The sequence below is a fragment of the Ornithodoros turicata genome, chromosome 7, assembly GCF_037126465.1.
Source record: "Ornithodoros turicata isolate Travis chromosome 7, ASM3712646v1, whole genome shotgun sequence".
Taxonomy (NCBI): domain Eukaryota; kingdom Metazoa; phylum Arthropoda; class Arachnida; order Ixodida; family Argasidae; genus Ornithodoros; species Ornithodoros turicata.
In genome coordinates this window covers 19013248-19034589 of record NC_088207.1, presented here as the reverse complement: position 1 = coordinate 19034589, position 21342 = coordinate 19013248, and the positions used below count along the sequence as shown (strand labels likewise).

At 46.6% G+C, this 21342-nt stretch overlaps 1 protein-coding gene across 5 annotated transcripts in view; it reads left to right on the top strand.

Annotated features, from left to right (window-relative positions):
* LOC135400276 (sodium-dependent transporter bedraggled-like) overlaps window positions 1-21342 on the top strand; it is a 109602-nt gene that overhangs the window by 70684 nt on the left and 17576 nt on the right. For 3 of the 5 annotated variants that reach the window (XM_064632063.1, XM_064632064.1, XM_064632067.1), the window contains one exon: window positions 19904-20218. In XM_064632063.1, coding sequence (XP_064488133.1) covers window positions 19980-20218 — 239 coding nt within the window. In that variant the 5' untranslated portion in view covers window positions 19904-19979. Of the gene's footprint in view, window positions 1-13213; window positions 13361-18033; window positions 18185-19903; window positions 20219-21342 lie in introns of those variants that run through there. The other 2 variants (XM_064632066.1, XM_064632065.1) reach the window with 2 other exon arrangements.

The following is a 21342-nucleotide window of genomic DNA, read 5'->3' as shown; positions in this document are numbered from 1 at the left end:
GTTCAGCTAAGTGTAAAAAGGTACATTTTGTGCGTGGCTTTAGAGATCACTGCGTGAGTATTATGGAGAACAGTGGCGACCGAAAAAGAAAAGCGGAGCACGATTTGTAGCGGGAAACAATGAACACGCTTGATCGCTTCCGCTCTGATAAAATCATGGTTACACATTGATCGGTTGCCAACATAAAAAATAATCAATAACGGGGCGAAGTAGGTGCGCTTTTTAATCTTTGCCTTTAGCATTTGCATATCTGCAAGGTATGGAGTATTCGTGGCTCGCTATAGCCCCAGTCAACCGACACGAAGGAGTGACCAAGCGGCTGTGGATACCCATCAGTGTCACACGGTCGTACCCATTATTGTAACGGAAAGTGACAGCAGGACATATTGTCTGCGACGATCCGGCCATTGACTCTGCAGAACCGTGCCGGGGCGTCGCGTACTTGTCTCTAATGCATTTCGTCAATGCCGCTTTGTCATTTTTTGTTCTCGGCGGTTTGCCATAGTGACGGTGACGCTGAATATCGCTGCGAGATAGACCTATAGGGAGCGACACCGTTACCTTTCTAGTGTGGATAACACGCCGGCCGATGTTCGGAGTTGATGGTTCTTTTCCGTAATACTTGTGTATATTCAAAGGAAGATCACTTGTGCCGCGATGGTAAGATACTGTGCACTGAGGGCGAAAAATAAACGTGTAAAAGCAGACGACTCGAGGAAACTACCCACACTACGGTAGTTCATCGTTTCTCCGCAGCGCGCCGACACCGTAGCGAGAACCTCGGAGCGAGTACTTTGCTTCCCTTTTGCACAGAATGTCCGTTAAAGAGACGTCGCATCCGTCCAGGTTGGTTGAAACTGTAGTGTCGTATTACTCTTCGTCCATCGCCGACAATAACGCCGAATATCCGACGCGAAAAAGTGGAGTACTTTCTGTGCAATTTGATGTAATATAGCAACAGCAGACGACGCTTGTTGAGAGTATGCCGGAGTTTCATCTCTGAAAATAGGAGAAAACGTCACTAGGACAAGGCCAATCAGGGAGCGCTCTTCGGTGCCGACATGTTCAATCAGGTAGCGGCCGGAGGGCGTTTGGTAACCGGCGTTCGGGTGGGACGGCGTCTGCAGGTCGCAGAGAGTCTGCGATCGGCCTGCAGAATGTCTCTTCTGTGTTAGCGTCGAACGTGCTCGTACAGCCAGGAGCGTAACACTATTTGATCCACGCGACATGGGCGCGTTGGGACTCACCCTGGTAAGGGAAAGACGGCGTATTTATGGAGGTCTTCTCACTCAATATATTGTGGTGCGAGCGCGAAGCGGACGGGATCGGAGACAATGCGCGCGCTCCTTTTCGTGTGCGTGGCCTACGTCACCATGATGTTACTGGCGCTGGGGCTTCCGTAGCTGCAGAGGGAGCGCGAACCTTTAAAGGGACGTTCGCATCCGGAAACCCTTCCATGAAACCGATACCACGGTGTTCGGCTTCGGCCCTACCTCTCTATTTTTTTCGTACGAGAAGTGCCTAGATATTAAGTGAATGAATTTTAAAGATCAGCGCTGCCTCCGCGGCTGCGGAAGCTCCAGCGGCGCGACATCACTCCGTAAGCGGAGGACTGAGAGGGCTGCGCGCAGAGGAGGCAAAGCCGCCCATGTAACTCTATGAGACGGCCGCGCCATTCCTTTTCTCAAAGGCGTGCCATGATTGGCCTGATACAGTATGACGTTATCTCGTTTTTCCAGAGAGGGAATTCCTGCGTACTCTCAACATCCAGCGTCTGCTTTTGTCTTGTGGTCCGTCGAATAACAGTGAAACTACACCAGTATTTTGCGTGGGATTTTCGATACCGTGGTTCGCGAGGAATTAAATGACACTGTAGTTTCGAAATCAACTGGAACGGATGCTACCGTTCCTTTAAAACTCGTTCATTTAATACGTAAGCTGCTTTCGGAAGAGAAACTTGGTCAAGTAGACTGTGAAGCGGTGCCGAACATTACCGCATCAGTCTCATACACACGTTTCGGGATGCGATAGTCCCTTATTTAATGGAGCCTTTACTCGATAATTCAGACACATATCCGAATACACCGACAGACAGGTTCATTTCGTACAAAGATCAACTTCGCACAAAGAGTCAGTGCGCAAAATAGAAATGTCGTCAGCGAGCAACGCGCGCCTTCACGAATTTTCGAAAGAACCCTGAACACTTCATAGTTTCGGATTCTCCACGGGTGGGTGGCACCGTCGGCAGCTCTGGCGTCTGTCTCCTAGCAACAGCGTTCTGCGCACCTCGTTGAAAGTTTGCCAGCAGCTTTGGTGAGGAGACAGAAACCTACCTTCAAGGAGCAATGTGTGTTGCCAGATGAGTGGCAGATTGCGCTGGTGTTAGCATTACATACTGGGCAGCATTACAGTACTATTAACGTGGAAAATATGAAAATTAGAGACAATGTAAAAAAAATGACTACAATATTCGTACAGCACAAGACCTTAGAAACGACAGATGGGGTGGTGAGTGGGATGAGGATGAGTGTCAGTACGACTAGGACATACAGAACTGCGGCAAATCTCGAAATCGATTGTGGGGCTCTCCTGCGTATGACGTCATTGGAATAAACCTATTCGCTCCGAGATCGAACGGTGTCGGCGCGCTGCGGAGAACGGAGAACTATCGCAGTGTGGGCGCGTCGTCTGCTTTTACGCGTTTATTCCGTGTTCAGTGCCGTATGCGGAACCGAATAGTATCGTACCATCGCGGCACAAGTGATCTTCCGGTGAATATACACAAGAATTACGGAAAAGGACCATTAAATTCGAAATTCGGCCCACGTGTTATCCGCACTAGAGTGGTGACAGTGTCGCCTCCTATAGGTCGATCTCGCAGCGAATAGCACGTGTGGCTCTGATTTGAGCAGAACAGAGGGCTGAGGGGAACAAATATTGCTGTCAGTTGTTTCTCTCCTTTTCCCGCCGATGGAGCCGCCCAGATCGAGAACGGGATGCCGCAAAGACCTGGCTTGTTTTTCATGTCTTTATACACGGAATAACACCTTTTTTTTTTTTTTCTTCTCTGAAAATGGAAGAGTGACCGGGGGCCGCTTTTGGATGAGAGAGCGAACCAGCGTCAATGTGATCTTTAAGACAGACTTCCATAGGCCTTGTCAAGTTTATTTCCCTGTCAAAATAGTAAAGCCACATCGGTATCGTACAAATCAGTGGGACCCAGATTCCCTTTCTGGCACGGTCACAAAGTGACTGTTTTAGTTGACAACATTTTAGTGTTGACTGGGCGTCTTTTTGATGGTTTGTGCTCATCTCGAAGTGGATGTGTCGCGTCTAGAATGACTGCATGATGAACTAATGTTCACCGCCACATGCAGTTCAAATGAATCCACGAAACACAGGGTATAAACGAACTACAGGGCTCTTGTCCCTTTCTGTTTCGCACAGTTTCTTTTTCAGTCTATCTGAGCACTTGGCTTTTTAATATGTAGTTTTCACCGGGATATAAATGTTCCTACGGCAAGGCCAACAGCACTAAAAAAAAAAAAGAACAACAAAGGAAGTAAAAGAAGCACAAGAGGAGGGCGTCAGCTTGGGTCACGATTCAGACTGTCTTTTCTGAACACAAAAGGGACAACAATTCAGTTCTAAGTGCGAACGCCTACATGACATATTTATGCGCATTTTATGCCAACAAATGCTGCCCGATAATGATGTGGGCGAACATTAAGCACGAACGCGACTTCGCAAGGCGCGTCAAGCACTACTGTGCACGTGAACGTCGCTGCCCTTGGTCGCGGTAGCGCCACTGTGTACACTACTATGCGCAGGTGAAAGACCTTACCATTGCTCTACAGATGGCTGGCTTCCGAGCCAACTAAAGCGGACCAGGAAGATGCGGCGCTCTGTTGAGCAGACGGCCTAACGGTTTCGCACAATGACCTTTGAAGAGACATCGTTTCTGGTGCTCTTTAGTGGAGTTCCTGCTCTTGCTGTCATCACAGTGGGTCTGGCAGAGCGCTCGCGCTGCAAAGGGACAGAAGCAATTTACTCTGTAGTTGTTTAGCGTCCTTTCTTTGCTAAGAATCTGTGTGGAGGCCCTTCAGTATGCAAGTCCTGTCAGGTGCGCTGCATTTGCTAAGTTTTAACTTTACTAGGCTGTTTTTTCTGAAGCCTCTCTGTCATCGTCTTGCACATCTCATTTAGAAAATAATAATTTGAAGGCATCAGTGAACGCGCTCGCGTATTCTCGTAATTGGCAATGTCTGCAAGATCCAGCAAGCTGCCGCTCTGAGAGTGACCAAGAACGGTTTCGGTTCCGGTGTTCCGGCGGCTACGTTGGTAATTTTTGGACTCGTACATGTGCGCTTACCTCAAACGCATTGCTAACATTCCAGCGTCACATCCACCATACATTATACGCCATACGTTATATGGCCACCAGAGCGATGTGTAATGCACGAAACATTAAGCACCCGTTTGTACTGAGGCAGTGCGGAACGTGCTAATTTCCTCCCATACTATTACGCGTCTTTTGTTGTTATAGCATGGCAAGTGCTCGATCACCATCTGAGAACATCGCCTGCAGACGCTTCTGCATTGCTGTTTTTCGTGGTGCTACTTTTTCTGATAGCTGCGATTTATTCCTGTAATACGTCTGGATGCAAAATCGCTATCAGCAAGAGCTAAAATATAACAAGTTTGTCCCTTCGTGTCTCTTGTCTTCGTATCTCCTCCTCATACCCATGGAAGTGTTACCTACATATAATCTCATTCGTACAACCTGATCACATCGTCATGCGGATATACATGTAGCTGTTATTGTCGTTGTGTCGCTGTATGCTCCTGTTTTATCAGTCGCTAGCTAAATGAAATGACAACGACACATAGTATGCAATGCCATAAACAGCATGCTTTCTGTTTGACATTTTTTATGTCTATTTCTCGCTCAGTTCAACTGTTCAGGCGGTCGTGTGTGTCGGAAACAATAGGAATGACTGCAACCGTGTCCCATTTGCGGAGCTTTTTGTTGCTTGCTACACAAGCAGCGAACTGTTTCGTGGAGCAAATGGTACGGCTTCGACGTCCGATACAAAGCTATCCCCAGTAGAGTAAGGGCCGCCCTAGGGTCGTGGCCACACAACCTGTGTTGTTTTCCTTCGTGCCCCATTCAGTTCTTCTTTTGTGTGGAAAGGCCAAACTCTGCGCTGCATAACCTGCCTCATTGTTTCAACGGCGTTTCCTCCGAGCTTTTGCTGGCTTTCCTCGCATGAACTATTGTGATTCAGACCGGGTCGTTCAAGGTTGATGGCAGGCGTTTGCATTTTTGCTGTCACTGCGCCCGTTATCTGCCAGTCGATGCATTTCTCAAAGTCGTCACGCGAACGCAACACGTATTTGTACTTCCTTGAAATGCGCGCTGTAATTTACCGTGAGAAGAGGCGTATCACAGCGCGTACAGTCGCTTAACCTTCAAATGGCGCACAATTGGGACCTTGAGACAAGTGCTGATGTCTTCAAGTGACAGCCATCGTTGGTACGAAAAAGGCTTCAGGATGAAGTCAAATTGTTCGAGGCACAATGCTGTTTGCGTCAAAGAACGAGATTGGCGACTATATATCCGGCCATTAACATGCCCAGGTTCAGCAATTACAATACGCACAATATCCTTTCGGCCCACGAACAAACCTGAAAAACTTGTATTTCCGAACAGTTGTTGTCTTGCTGAAGAAGCCATACAATTTACTGCAGACTTGTGCGTAACGCGTTACTAGTAATTGCGTTACTTGTAATCAATTACCTTTTTTGAGTAATTTTTCGAGTAATCAGTTACTTTACTGTCAAAGTAATTTTTCGAGTAATCAATTACTTTTCTGAGTAATCGATTACTCAGTAATTGATTACTTTTCCGGCAGAGATTAGCTTATCTTTCAGATGTTCTGCCCCAAGTCAAGCCCCTGGTGCCATCAGCCTTTGTTGGGCTGTTCTACTATAGCAAACGGAGGTCATTGTAATAATGCTCTGGAATTTCAGAGTCTCTCTCCCTAATCTCTTCCTACACCAGTGTGATGGTACCTGAAGCTTTGGAGGTTTAGTGAGTCATGGGGAAGTTCCACGCATTGCTCTTCCACAATCGTGTCAACGTCTTCCCGGGCGTACAGATCTCCTTGTCCTACGTGTTTTTGTTGTGTTATTTCAGCTGTTGAACCTTTTTTTTCTTTTTCTGAGGCACACAAAGACGGTTATAATTTGCGTGAATGCAGAGTAACGACCGAAGTAACGCGTTATTTTTCTACTCGTTGCTCAATTACATTTGAAGTCGAGTAATTGGTAATGGTAATCAATTACTTTTTCCACAGAAGTAACAGTAACGGTAATCAATTACTTTTTTCGAGTAACGGGCACAAGTCTGCAATTTAGTCATCCACGCTATCGCTCGTTTGATGTGCGATCTGATGACGAACGCGAGTTCCTGGTGCGAAATAGTACGGATTTGCTCACATTCGCCGTCTGGCATTTAGTCAACAACAAACGAAGGAAAAAAGAAAGTTGCATTACACAAAGGCACAAACTACTACTACCAAGCCATATATTAGAGGAAATAGCTGTATAGCAAAGACTCCGAATTGCCCCTAACGAGCACAGTCCTGTTTGCAGAGTCTTTATTACTTGTTGCAGAACTTGAAGGTCTGCAGACGGAAAGTAATGGCTCTGAGGCAGAACCAGAGGTGCATGGTTCGATTCCCGCCGTTGTCTGCCTTTTTTCCACGAGTGCCTTATTTCAATTGAAGGTCTAGTAGCTGACGCCGTGTCACTACTGTGCACACCGGTCCCATAGTACGGCCAACAACCCGCATGGCCAACAGCGAGGCAAAAAATGACGTTTATGAACGTTTGCTCTTCGATGTCGCGTGCTATTGAGGTCAAAGCCAACGGGTACCGTCCATGTCATTCGAATAAACATTCAGCAGACCACAACGGGACGTCGGAGACCGAACGGTCGGAGGCCATTATAGCTGGTCAGCGGACCGTGCAGTACAATTCTGCCACAATGACAATTTTCGCTTTGGGATGGGGTCCGCTTTTCAGATGGTGTCCGCTCGAAATGGAGAAGGACCAGAAGGTTGTTACGCACGAGCGAGACGGATGCCACCGGGGGAGCCACAGTGCTCGGGAAGTGATGCGTGCAGTCCGAACTAAATCCGCCTCGTCACGGCAGTTCTGACCACATTATTTTGGCTCGTGTCACCGCTTGTACCGTGGCTGGCTTCAGGGCTTGTATTTCGCCTTTGAAGTAGGCTTTCTTTCACCTACACTTGAAGGGGGGGGGGGGGGGGGGGACGAGAATAAATTTCGTCCGTTTGGGGACTAGATGCTCTGCCACAAAAAATGTGTCCCTTTTTAGACTGCATTGCACGCTCTGTTCTAATAGTCTCATATGTAAATAATTAATGTGTATGAATGAAACTACTTCGAATTAAACCGTATGTCGAGTTATATAAGATATTACGACATGCATAGCACACAATTTCGCAAGAATGCTAAGCAAAGTTAGCTAAGTTATATCGTCTTATTCCATTAAATTCACGAAGCGCACATATTTATGCATAGACTGTTGCATCCAGGAGGCCATCTGCGCTGTTCAGTGACTATTTGCGTTCCTGGGAGGTAAATTTCGATGTCAGGGGACTAAAATGCGGAGTAATTGCGATCTATGGTACTTGGAACTGTAATTAATTACTCCCCATTTTACTCCCTCTTCTTCTTCTTAGAGTGTATGGGCTGCAGTCACTGTCATACGAAGCACGTGCTTCCTGTCATTGTCCTGAATTCTTTCATCGGAGAAGTTTCGTACCCTTTTATATATTTGTCTCAAATAGTTTACCGGTATTATTTTTCTCCAGGAAAGTACAGAGCAATGGCTACAGTCATGGGCCCTTGTTGGAACCCTGCGCACTACTGTCGAGATTTCAAATGATAATGGAATTCCTGTTGACCACCGGTTGGCTCCAGACAGTTTAATGTTATACTGTGTTACACTATGGTAGTTATATACACCGTGTTCGAATGCCACCCTGTTCTCCTTGTCCGGTGCAAGTCTTGTGTCATCTCGTTCGTCAGTGTCCCACCCTCAAATCTCACCCTCATGCACATTACTGTCATCTGTTTTTTTTTTCATCCTTTTTAATTTTTAATTTATTTTCCGATTATTTACTTTCGGAGTAGCAAGGCGACACTCCATTGGGCTAACCTTTCCCCCTTTTTTAGTTTTCTTCTAATATATCCCCCTCTCCGGTGCTCCTCCTCCTCTTTCTTCTCCTCACACACTCTCCTTTCCTTTCCGGTGCTCTTTTCTTAATTTCGTCTTCTATTCGTTCAAGGACTCCTCAATAATTCTGTGAACTACTCAACTTATTTCACTTCATTCTCATATCAGTCACGTAATGTCTCACACGTCATCGTCACAATCTGTTTGCGATTTCTTTCGAGATAGGAACACTAGAAACCGTCCTGGACCGCGGTCAACAGGTGCAATCTCGAAAGATATATATATTGGATAGCCTGCGCTCTCAATACTCTTACGTCACAATTTTCGTCCTCCCTATTGCACTCAGTTTTTCTTAAAAATTAAAAATGAAAATTACGGGCAACACTGCATGGAAGTGGTCCCCAACTGCGCATTGCTTGTCAAGTCAGGTGGCAAAACTACATTGCGTGCGAACAACACTAGGTCTGAAACAAAATAAGTTGGCTATACGTGTCGGCTACGTAGCCAACAGGAGCAATAAGCCAATCGGGAACATAGATCACTGTTGCTTGACGAATTGTGGATTTATTTACCACCAGATGTCGCCCCCAGCCATCTTGCCTCCAGTTTTGGTAGCACATTAAAAATATTAAACGTTCTCTGTCACATTTTTAACTTGTAGCGGTGCGGGTAAACTGCATGTCTGCTGCTTTATGTTTCGTTGCGCAGTTGTCATTTCGGGATTGTTGTGTAGTCCATGAACTACAGATTTGTCACCTTCGTTTGGCAGAATGCACCTGACTCAATTTAGGTCGTTGCAGTCTGGCCTCCTGGGATGAAATGAGGGTGCAGCATGGTACCAACGCTACAAGTTCTGCCTTGTCTCCGATCCGCTTGTGCCCGTTTCTCCCGCGGAGATTATCATTCAGCACACAATTCAGTACCTTATGTGGGCGTTCTACGATTTGGGCAGCTCCGGACGCTTTTGAGGCGGCACTATGCGCTTCCTCTGTTTGATATGTAGTTCCTACTTTCTCGCCAAGGAGATCGGAAACCCGTCAGGCCGTGGAGATGGCCACCCACTTTCAGCCATCTGTATTCCATTGTCAGGCGATCTCGCGCGATACCGTCGCTTTCAAAACAGGTCAGGTCACGATCACCAACGCACATCTACATCCAACGATCGGGGTCAGCCCAGGTACATGCAGACGTCTGCCAATCAAGCGGCCGTTTCGTACGACAGCTTCACAGGTGAGCAGCGTTCCAAGGAAATCAGTTCACGGAGATACAGGGGGCAAGTCCTTTGCAGCCACGGCGGCCACTGACCAAATTGCGCCGGTATTCAGTTCTTTTCACAGGGAGACTGTGGAAAATTGTCTTGCGTCGCGTGGAAAGTAGCTTTTCCTGTTACTAGGGTCTTCTACTGAAGTGCCTCGTCCGCTTAATAGAAGCTAGTGGATTTAAATGGAACGCTTGTAGTGGCATCTCAACACGGAGAGGAGATATATCTTATAGCCCATGTCCATGTGCGGAAACCGCCTGTTGGCTGCCGTTGGGCGGCAAGAAAGAGTACTTTCCGTGCAGCCGCTATATATCGCCTGCGGTTTCCGCGGTTCTCAATTACTGAGTTTTAGGATATCGTACGCTATCGCCGTTGCGTTATACGCAAGGGATAGCGTTGGTGGTTCTGCGCACGCGCAATACATAAACAGAGCTTTGCGCATCGCGCACCACGCTATCCCTTACACGCGGAAACGCAACAGCATACGACATACTAGAACACACAAAAATATCTGCGTTGACGACGCTGTCAACGTGCTGCAGACTGCGTGGGAGGCCGGTAGAAAACAAGTGCGTGACGCAGTTTTCGTTGGCCATCTGATTGGCCGATGATGCGCGGCATGCCGCTAAGAATCTTCCATTGCGCCATCCAGGGATTTCCCTAACCCCCCCCCCCCCAGAGGGGGTGTACACCCTCCCTGCATTTTTGTAACACCCCCCCCCCCCCTGAAAATTCTCAGGTGCCTCCACCTAGCTCGGCCACCAATACGTTCTGGTAGTGAGTCCGGCGCAGCGAATTACATCCTGTACCTTCAAACTTATGCTGTAGGACCACAGTCATGCAGATGATCGTACCATGCATTTGTCCAAAATAATTTGAAAGTGACTGTTCAATGTATGTATTGCGCACATATACGAGCAAAAATGCGTGCAGGCACGCAAACTGAATGTGGATCATCAAGAACCATTTGCGCCCAACTCAATCAAGCAAGGTATTCTGCTTTTTTCGTCCAAGGTTTTCACCTTTGGTTGCTAGGTATTCATTGAGCTTCGTGAGACAAGGTGCTAGTCTTTTTTTCTTTGTCAGTCGTGCGATTATGGACCTTAATGTTGAAATGCCGATCATAATGAATCTATATACTGATGTACTGTGTTCTAACGTAATAACATGTACAAATAAAACGGGAAAGCTGTGCAGATATATCACAATTGTGCCACGATTCTTTCCGTGTCTAAGAAAAATTCCGTAAGTGCAACCTTCACCAAGTATACCCCCCTCCTTGAAAGCTCGGCACCCCCCCCAGCAGTGAATTTCTGGGGAAATCACTGGTACCATCGAGGAAAAGCGAACGCGGTGGTGGCTTCTCCGGTATACCGCGGCAAGAATCTTTGCACCCCGCATGCGCGTTGCCACGCGCGTTTGCCGCATGTGGGTACGCGGCCTTAGAGACAAGAGCCAAGGTGCCATCCCCAGTATTCTCATCGTATTGTATTTGTACCTTAGCGCAGGTCGTGACATTGTCCACCAACGAGAGACAACGCATTTCTTTGAGCATTGATATGTCATCATCGAGTGGCATTTAACGAGGAAAACATGAGAAAGCTACGAATTTTGAACCGTAACCGCGTGCGCTCTATCTGTAATGCAAGTGGCCAAATCGCCAGCGTTAAACGAGGGTTCGTGCCCACCAACGCCCTGTCTTACTCCCGCAGTGTTTGTCAACACCATCGAGCGATCACTTGTGCCAAAATCATCACCTTGTCCTGGGCACTCGCCATAGGTAATATAATGTGAGATCATGGAAGTAACCGACGACTAACTGGAATTATCAATGGCACGGTCTTCGGAGTTTCGTGATGTATGTTTGTAATTTTTAGCTGTGTGGGATTTTTTTTTTTCATGTTGGTGGCGGCAAACTACATCTCCAAATCTTTGCATGTTCAGGGAAAGTCTATATCCGTTTTTTTTTTAAAGGTACTCCTTTACGAAATATGGTACGAAACCTTTGTAGACAATGAGTTCGCCTTCATAATAAACGGCTGCTTAAGTTCTACACGCGCTTGTTTGATAGCGTTTTCAGGCAATCGCAAGCACCAGTTCACTTTGGCTATTCGCATTGTCCCCACCACCGCCGCAGCAACAACAACATCTATATGACGACATGGGGCGTTTCACCACAGAACCATAAGGACTGTCCGCGTTTCGAAGAGCCGCTTCTTACCTGTATTTCCTGCCGCCCAGTGCTGTTTATGAGGAGAGTTTGGCCGTTGGGAAGAGCCTATTTTTTGCGCAACATTTTAAGTTGCACGACGGGCGGCGTAAAGGGCCCATGCTGCCAGTGCCACCATTTTGGACGGGGCCTTTTATGTGTTTGGGCAGCGACAATGTCACCTTAGACAGCACAGTATGTTTCCTGTAGTGAGTGTACGCCTGTGTGCATCGAGAAGCGAGTTTCGGTGCGCCCGTGACATACAGGGTGTGTGCAGATAAACCTAACTATCATTTGCCTACTTCTTATGTTGTTTACTTAACTGACTAACTTCCGGTGGCGCAGGAGAGCGCATTTTTGCGTGCGAAATCTACAGAAATATCGCGGAAGCCATACTCAGCGTAAAAATAAACAGAGCGACGAAAACTTCGGCTTCCGTGCATTAGAATAGTGCGGTCATGGCAATGCATGGTAGTGCATGGAGGTCTCAGAAGAGTTATGTGCAGGTACCAATAGGGGCACTACCGATGAGCATCCATGTGGGACACCGTTTCGATTTCTATTGCGATAGTTCCCATAGCGGAACCTGAATGCAACTCTCCTGCGTCCGCCATGTTGTCGTACTCTGATGCACTGAGGCCGACGTGTTCGTAATTCTGTTTATTTTTTTTAAAAGCTGAGTATGGCTTCCAAGATTGTTCTGTAGATTTCGCACGCATAAATGCGCCATCGTGCGCCACCGGAAGTTCGTCAGTTACGTAGACAACAAGATACGTGGTTTGTCTGTACACAAACTGTACAGCTACTTGAACATGTCAGCTAGCAGGACTCTCCAAAATGACGTCTAGAGAATGTCAATGCCCAATGGGCGCCTTTGTGACGACATTCGCGTTAGCGGCATCTCTGTCTGCGAGGCGACGAAAGATCCAAGAATAGCCAAACTTCTCCTCATGAACGGCTCTGCTGTCACTTCGATATTGACCTTATCGAACCCTATTGGTGGTTGCGCAGTCAACCCTAAGAGTTCAAGATTAGCAGTTCGTATGTTGGCACATTTCCTTTAGAAGTCTGCCCAGGAGGCACATTCCCCCGCAGCGTTAATCGTGACGTTTGCCACCTCTGTGAGGCCGACAACGACGAGGTCTTTCAGAAGCACCACCACCACCACCACCATCATCACCACCACCACCAAGAGTAGACGGCTATACGTTGTTTTCCTTTCCAATTGAGACCAATCCAATCGAACACCCGCCATCATCGATTGCTTCGACAAGCGTGGAAAGCCCGTGTTTGTTCGTGGTAAAAAAAGAAAAGCCATAGCTCGTAATCTGCGCCATGTTGAAATCTGCCCCGTATAATGGGATACGACAGGAAGCGTGGGCCGGTTGTTGGTGATTACGCCACGACCGGTCCCCTTTTCCGCTGCAGAGCCTTGCGAAAGTGACCCACGCTGGTTCACCCTTTATGAGCGTTCTACATGCCGGCGCAGACGGCGTCTCTTCTGGGGCATTGTATCAGTGGGACACGCGTACAGAAGTCAGCATCGCGTTGCGCGGTGAGCTTAGCTCCATGACGCCTATTTGCCGACTGATGTGCGGGCATCTCCGAGCTCAAGTATAGGGTAAGTTGTCGGGAGTATATTTCTGCAGCTTTTTGAGCAACGCGTTGACCGTGCTATGTTGGAGGTCACGTAGTAATTTGTGCCATTGCTTCTCTCGCATGGGGAATAGATAGCAAATGTATTACTATTTGCCATACTAGACCACTTGACCAGTCAGATTTGAGTACGCGACCTACATCTAAATTTTTTCAACATCATCATGCGTTGTTAGCCATGGCAGTATACTACAGTGGTAGTACACGAGTGTCGCTGCAAAACTGCATTGCAAGTGCGTAATGATGGGTGCAACGAGGCGGCATTCACGGCGCTCCGCGGGGAAAGTAAAGTCGCAAAAAAAAAAAAAAAAGACGAAGTAATGCTGGATACTGGAGCGCCAGTGTAAATGTGGGTTGTCGCACACTAGGAGTCGCTTCCACCTTTTTTACTGCAGTTTTCTCAAGAAAATAAACAATATTAGAGCGATATATCACGAGTTGCGTCCGTTGCGATGCATTTGTAACTCTACGGTTTCTCGATTATTCTTTATCATATTTTATATTTGTGTGTTTAAATTTTTTTTAAATAAATGTTCTTTATTTTTGTGTAAAAAAAAAAGAACGAGAGGAAAAAGACAAAACTTTTTGCTGCGACACATGTCCGAATTGGCATGAGCGTTATAACAAAACAGTATAGGTCCTCTTTTTCACCAATCTTCGCAACGCTTTGTAATACGTCATAACATATAATCGCCGAAAACGAGAACACCTATATTTATAAGTAACAAGTTCTTAAATGACAGCACGTGAGCTTGCTACGTTATTGCTTCACGGTATACCTATAAAATTCGCGAATATGAGGGACTCCGGAACAGTAAGGGTTTTACAGTAATTGACGATCCCGGCGGTGTTTCACAATGTTACGGCGGGGGCACGGAGTTTGTCCCACACGGCTAATGTGTATCGTCCACAGCTGTTGGTAGCGCACGACAACTCGCCGTCACGCCATGGCAGTGTTTCATTAGAGCTTCGTTTGGAGGTGTGTGCAATCACGCTGCGTCGACCTCACGCTTTTTCGCTTCCACTCAATGCGAAGCTTCGCGCATACTAAACGGGAAGCGCGAAAAAAAAAATTTTTTTTTTTCGCTCTTTGTTCAGTATGACCCCCCCTTCCCCCGGCAAAATAAGTAGACAACTTTCCACTGTGAATTAAGCTTCGTTGTCCCCAGTGGGCTTTACATGGTGTCTGGTCTAGCTTGGCATGTTTTACTTCCGGATGATGCAAACGACGACAACAAAACGGTAACACATCAACGCATATTATTAAAATAACGTGGAATATTCATAACGTAGTCTTTGAGGCAGGCGAAGCTCTGTCCCGTAAAAATAAAACAAAATAAAAGAGAAAAGAATACCATGCTTTATTCCGTACATAATGTCGGTTAATGGCGCACATGCAGGTTGTATGAGGTTGATCAGTATGTAGGCAGGATGTATCGCATCTATAGAACAATGTTACATGCACTGTACACCATCGACAACTTTTTAGATGGCACGGGTGGCCTATATGTTGCGTGATGTGATGCGAGGTCAGTTACATTTTTCCGGTGTGAATAAGATGTCAAGTATATTTTGGTATTAATTTATTCATTTACTTATATATACTGTAGTCTCAAGCGAACGTTATAGTAGTAGTGCACACACACAAACAACAAAAAAAGTGGAAAAGGAGCTCGAGAACATTTTGCCATGGCGGCATTAGGCTCGACACACGCCGAATGAAAAAAAAAAAAAAAAGAACTAACAAAGAATTAACTCGATAAAAGTACTGAGTAATATATAACCAGGGTGCGTTCGGAAATAAGTTGAAGAAATGCAGCGTTTAATTACCGGTTAAACTTATACAGAGCGGATACAGATACTAAATGAAAGAGATGCATGCAACAGAGTGCAATCACACGTAATCACTGATACCAAATATGTTCAAACTGACGAATAGAATAGATAAAACTATTTTTGATAACTCCATCATGGCCAGTTGGAGTGGAGAAAATAATTGAGATTGTGCTGACAAATAGAGTTCAACGTTTTCGGTATTTATTCCTGGGGAGATTGGGCGGCTGTTTTTCGGCATTTATATGTTTTGTCAAATTCGGATATTTTCGGCATTTTAAAACGTTTGTGCCAAACAGATGCCAAATTACAATTTCCTTTCGTTTGTTGGGGCCTTGCATGTGCACTTGAACACCCTAGACCCAGGAATAAAAGATTTCCAAGGGAAGATTTTTTCTGAACTAAAGGCTAGCGACTCCGCAGAGCGGTATTCCCCGCATTCCACCTAGAAACGAGACAAAGGAAAAGCGAAAACGTGAAGCCCCGGAGGAAAAAAAATACAATCGGGTACCGGCAATTTCGGCATGTAGCACCATAATGCAAGAGTGCAATTCGGAGTTTTTCGGAATGTACCGAATTACCAATAAAATATTCAAATGCCGACCACGGGTAACCCTACTTATAAATAATGCATGCGTCGGAAAAAAGGAAAGAAGATGAAGAAACCGTTAAACATATTCTGAACAGCCTCTGATTCACTGATGAAGTGATTCTCGACATACTTGATATCGAACACATATGTCGGCACAGTTCCCTTAGAAGTCGGCCCAGGACGCACATTCCCCCAGGGCGTGAGTCGTGACGTTGCCCACATACGTGAGGCCGACAACGGCAAGCCCTATCACCACCACCACCACCACCACCACCATCGAACACACAAAACGGACATGACAAAAATGTAGCAGAGGACAACTGCAATATCACTGCCGTCACTAACGTGATATGTGTAAGCCGCATAACGATATGGGGTAGCGATGGGGTAGCGTTCCACTCCAAGAGTGGAAGATCTCCCCACTTCATCGTCCAAATATAATTGTTGTTGTTCATTACGATAACGGGCCTTCCTGTGGAAGCCGTAACAACGTTTAATCGGTCCGTGATGCGATTCGAGTGACGTTCATTATACTCGTATTTATAGGCTATTATACGGAAGCAAAACATCCGGTGATGCAAGGAATTTTATATATTTTTTTCGACATCGAGTTTCAGCTTCCTGGAAGTGTATACCGGGCTATGCGCTGTTGCCTTGGACGATATCCCCTTATCAGCGGTAACGACGTCTTTCCTCCTGTTTCAGTACATGGCCGCGCTTATCGTGCCGGTGCGATCTCACCACAGATGTGTTCCATTTTGTAACAGCGAAAAATCGAAGCAACGAAGGCTTTAAAGGAGTCGTGACACCATGACAGATGTGGTTGATTGGATCAGCGTACTACGCGTCTGATTACTGAGAAAATAGTGATTATTCTTCTGCATGTCGTAATCCTCCAGATGCAGTCCCTCGAACAAGCTTCCGTGTCAAGCTCTGACGTCAGAGAAGCGAAAGACATTCCCATAGGTTCTCGAAGGCACGGGACCTCGCCCGCCGCAGCCCAACGCCTCCGAGAAACAAAGACGCAAGTTAACGACGCGACGTGACAACTATGAGCCTGCCAATCACAACTGTGCTTTCGGCAGCTGTAGCTAAACAGAAGAGCCGACATGAGCCACATGAGTAGCCACGGATTGCCACAGAAAGCTTGTGTTTGAAATCGTCCGCGGCGATTGGCTGACATCTTGACTTATTTATACGTCTACGTGCGAAAGAGTGAGAGGACTTCCGTATCGGAGGCGTCTACCGTGACGTCAGAGCTGCGACAGTTTCAGCTCTTGCGGTGCCGATGTTCTACGCGTCTGTTACTCATTTTCCTATAAAGCGCGAGTGCAGATTCACAAAGATACAAATAACCGTCCGTTACATACAGGGTGTTTGCTCTAACGTGTCCAGAAATTTTATCTAAAGTGAGCGATAAAAGAGAAGCGAGCGCTACTTTTGTGCTACTTGACTAAGAAACAGGTGCTACTAGTGAAGCAGTACCTGTTTCTTACTCAAGTAACAGAAAAGTGCCACTTGCTTTTCTTTTATCACTCGCTTTAAATATAATTTCTGGACACGTTAGAGCAAACACCCTGTATATATCCGTTATAACGTGGGCTAAGTGTCGAAATACCTCTAAAGGAGCATGGTAGGCTTCTCGAATATACGCGTATGTTTTTCTTGCTGCGTGATATGAACGTAAACTACAGTCAGGAACTGGCCTTTCTGTTGAAAAGCGCGTTTCTTCTCCTTTCTTTTTCGGAAAAATATATTTTACAAGAATACCAACGGCGGCAGTGACGATATCCCCCCAGGTGCTCCTCGCACGCGCATTGTGACGTCAGGTCAGTCGCCCGCTCTTTATTGGCTGCTGAAAATCGTCCGCTAGCCGACGCGACCTGTCAACTGCTCTGCTTCAGGCGCGGGACGGACGCTGCCAAAAACAAAGGAAGAAGGAAAAGAAGGCGCGCTACGCTATTGGTCAGAACCTTCTCTTTAAAATGTCGCAAGCACTTTAGTTCATCATGCAGTAATCCACAGGTGGTGATACTACACGCGCGCTCATCCGAAGAGTAGGGCGGCAGTGGGCCTCGCGCAAAACGCTGTCCTTTCAAGGCTGTTGCAGCGGAAGTCGATCACCTTGGCGCGTCCGAGGTCACAGCGGGGATACCCTGATAAAACTACAATTACAACTCAAGCACCTCGCGTGGTGCGAATGTTAGCCCAGAGACGTGGGGCTTCTTTCCGCAGCCGTTGAGGGATTCTCTGGTCGTCACGGATGAGCGCTGGGTGAACTTTCATAACGTGCCCCTATAACCGGGTCCTGCGAACGTCATTTTACTTCAGTTCTCGCCAAAGTGGAAGAGCATTGCCTGAAGGGTAAGTGCTTCCGCTGATGGGGGGTGTTAGGAGGTAACGCGCGCTTTGTCCTTGAACGAACCTTCTGGAAACATGCGTTGTTCAGTGATCGATTATCTGTATTATATGATATATTAGTTATTTGTGACGGCCCCTCGAGCACCCCACGGGGCGTTACATGATGGCGGGATACATGCCAAAACAGGTGGCGCTACACTTTACACGCAAATATTTTTATCCGTGTTAGCGCCGCGAAGCAACTGGTGCTATGAGCGGCGTACAGACATGGTGCAGACGGAGAGAAGACAGCAGGAAGTAGTGGGGAACAGGGGGTAGTTAACCGTCCTGGGCCGACTTCAGGGGGAATTTTGCCGGCATTCGTCTGGAAAGTTTCGAAAAACCCAAGGAAGACATCAGACGGACAGCACAGTCAGCTGTAGGATTCGAACCCACCACCTCCCAGTCTTGAGCACGACCTTGGCTACCAACAACGGGCGGGAGGCCTTAACCCACTCGGCCATGCCGCTGGTAACAAAGATAATTTTCAAGAGCGTTCTCGAACGTTGGTAGTCAGTAATGTCGACTATATGATGCATACCACGTCTATATTATACGCTATATCTGTAATTACAGCTCTTTAGGCAACGACAAAGGCTGTACAGACCAATAGTCCCCTAGTGAGACGAAATACTAACTGCCCTGGAGTATTTTTTCACGCGAGAAATGAGAATTTTCATTCTTCGTTACAACGAAAAGCAGAAAGAAGAAAAGGGAGAGAGAGTGGCTTCTCCCATAGACGCCTGTTCAAATACCGTCCCTGTCGTTCAGACAGGGTCTCGAGGGACAAGAACGATCTCCAAGAAATCTCATTCGTTTACGTCCGCGGCCGTCTGTGTGTGGACCTTTGCAGAAGAGCTGACCACGATTAGTCTGTGCGGTACATGAACAAATGAATTCCTAATTCAAATGAATTTCTAAAGCTCGCGATTCCATCGGTCCGACATATCGAAGTAAAGCTCGCCTTAGATAAGATTGTCGGCTCTCGGGATAAGCTTGATTTTGCTTGCTTCGTTGTGAACCAGACACAGCAGTCCCCAGTTCTTCCTCGGCAACGGTAGGGATACGCTCAGTTGAGATGGTGATGTCATTTTAACCGTACCACGTGTTCTACATACAAAACTCAAGAGGGTCAGGAAAGGCCTCTCATCACTCGGCTTGCACTTGCACAATAAGTTCGATTACCTTTGTCGTGCACTCTTTACAGCTGTGGTTATGATAATGTGATTTAATGTGCAATTTATGGCTGTATTACTGCATGATGACTGGGTACATTCCACTATTGACTCAGAGGACAATTGCCGCAAGCGGACCTGTCGGCCCGCCTAAAACTGAACAGTAGTTGGAAAATAACTATCCTGAAGCTGAAGTACGTACACACGCACGCAAAACAATCCTTAAAGTTCCTAAGGACATGAACAATTGAAGTACAGCAGTCGTTGAAAAAGCGAGAGTGCGTGAAATCGTTATATTTCTATCCATGACCGAGGATGTCGTGGATCTGCAGTACAATCGCAGCAGTGCACACCTCTAGTCACTTGCACGCTTGTGTATGTGCGTTCTCCATCTGCTACTCATCTTATTCATCTACGATAACCGCTTGTAGTTGCGTAGAGTGCCTCAACTCCTGCTGTAAAACGCCCCATGTCATTATCATCACGCATGTGTTGTTGCTCTTTACAGCTGACCCCATGAGACACGGAGAGCGGAGCAGAAGTGTTCTACAACCTAGGTGACGGGCAGGACACCTAACCTTCCTATGGGTAACCCACACGAGGCCTCTGTGTCCGGGGCCGGCGACGCAGCCGAGTCCACTCCTCCAACAGGGGATGCCTCCGTGTTTCACATATCGGGAACCCCGCTCTCAACAACGGCGCCCGTCTTGCCTGCGACAGGAGCTGTCCTGACAACACCGCCGACATCACACCGAAGGTTTCCGTCCGACACAGGGTCACCGTTGTCTGAAACTGCTGTGACCGTTAACACCGATGGAGACAGGTATGTTTTCACTCAAACCGGCATATTATTAGCTCATTAGTTCTTCATCTCATCGGTATATTAGTTCTTCTTATGCTCCTGACGCCCGTAGTTTCGGTTTTGGCTGATTCGCATAGAAAACTCTGGTGATCAATGATCTTAAACCATGTTTTTGTCGCAGCCTTGTAGAAATGACAGTCTTAAAATAATGGGAGCCTTCACATCTGTTGCCTGATTCTTTCACGAAAGGCTTTAAAAAGTTTATAAATAAAATTTGGTTTGTTAATCATCTCTGGTAGCTACATACTGACTTGCAAAGAATGGTCGCCTACTCGTATAACTCACTTCCAAAATTGGCATCTGTACTGCTCTCATATTTTCTCATAAAAAGGACTGTCATTATTTAAGAGAAACCTGTATACGATGCAGTGTGGGGGGTATCTCACAATTACCCTTTCTAATTTATGCTTTTTTGTAACGTAACTCCTTACGTTTGAGTTCCAGTAGCTTCTTGAGGAACTCGTTCCTGTATGAGGCAACTTACTAATTTTGGGAGTAAATTCCAAGTTTCCGCTGTTTCTTCATTTTTTTTAAAATTTCTGGTCCGCTGATAACGCAACAGCATCCGAACGCTATGAATCCAGTTTTGGCTGGGTACTCAGAGCCTCAGGTGCTGTTCAGTGCACCTGCCAGTATTTGCAATGGCGGAGCGCACTCTGGAACCTGATAAAACGCCGTGCACATTTGGTGCGGTTCTACAGAATATGCATAGTTGGTGGCAACTCATCTAACGTAAAATTTAAATGTCTGATATGTGCCCCGTTGACAAAGTTTATCGTGGACATGAAGAAAATCAAATGGTAGCCTAAAGAAGCGAATCACGGTATGGGTTCCTCATCATATTGAAGATTGGTATAATTTCGTTGTTGATCAGGCATATCTTGATCGTACGCTGTTCTCGATTGCCTTTTTTTTCTGTCTGGTTTACTTGTTCTCTGCCGAAGTTTATTATTTTACAAGTTTCAGAAGTAATTCTGTGATACGTCGACACGCTGCAGTCAAAGCATCCATCGCGCAACTATTATAAAACGTGTTGTACAGCTTTGGACAAAGTTTGCGGAACACGGCACTGGGGTATTCCTTCA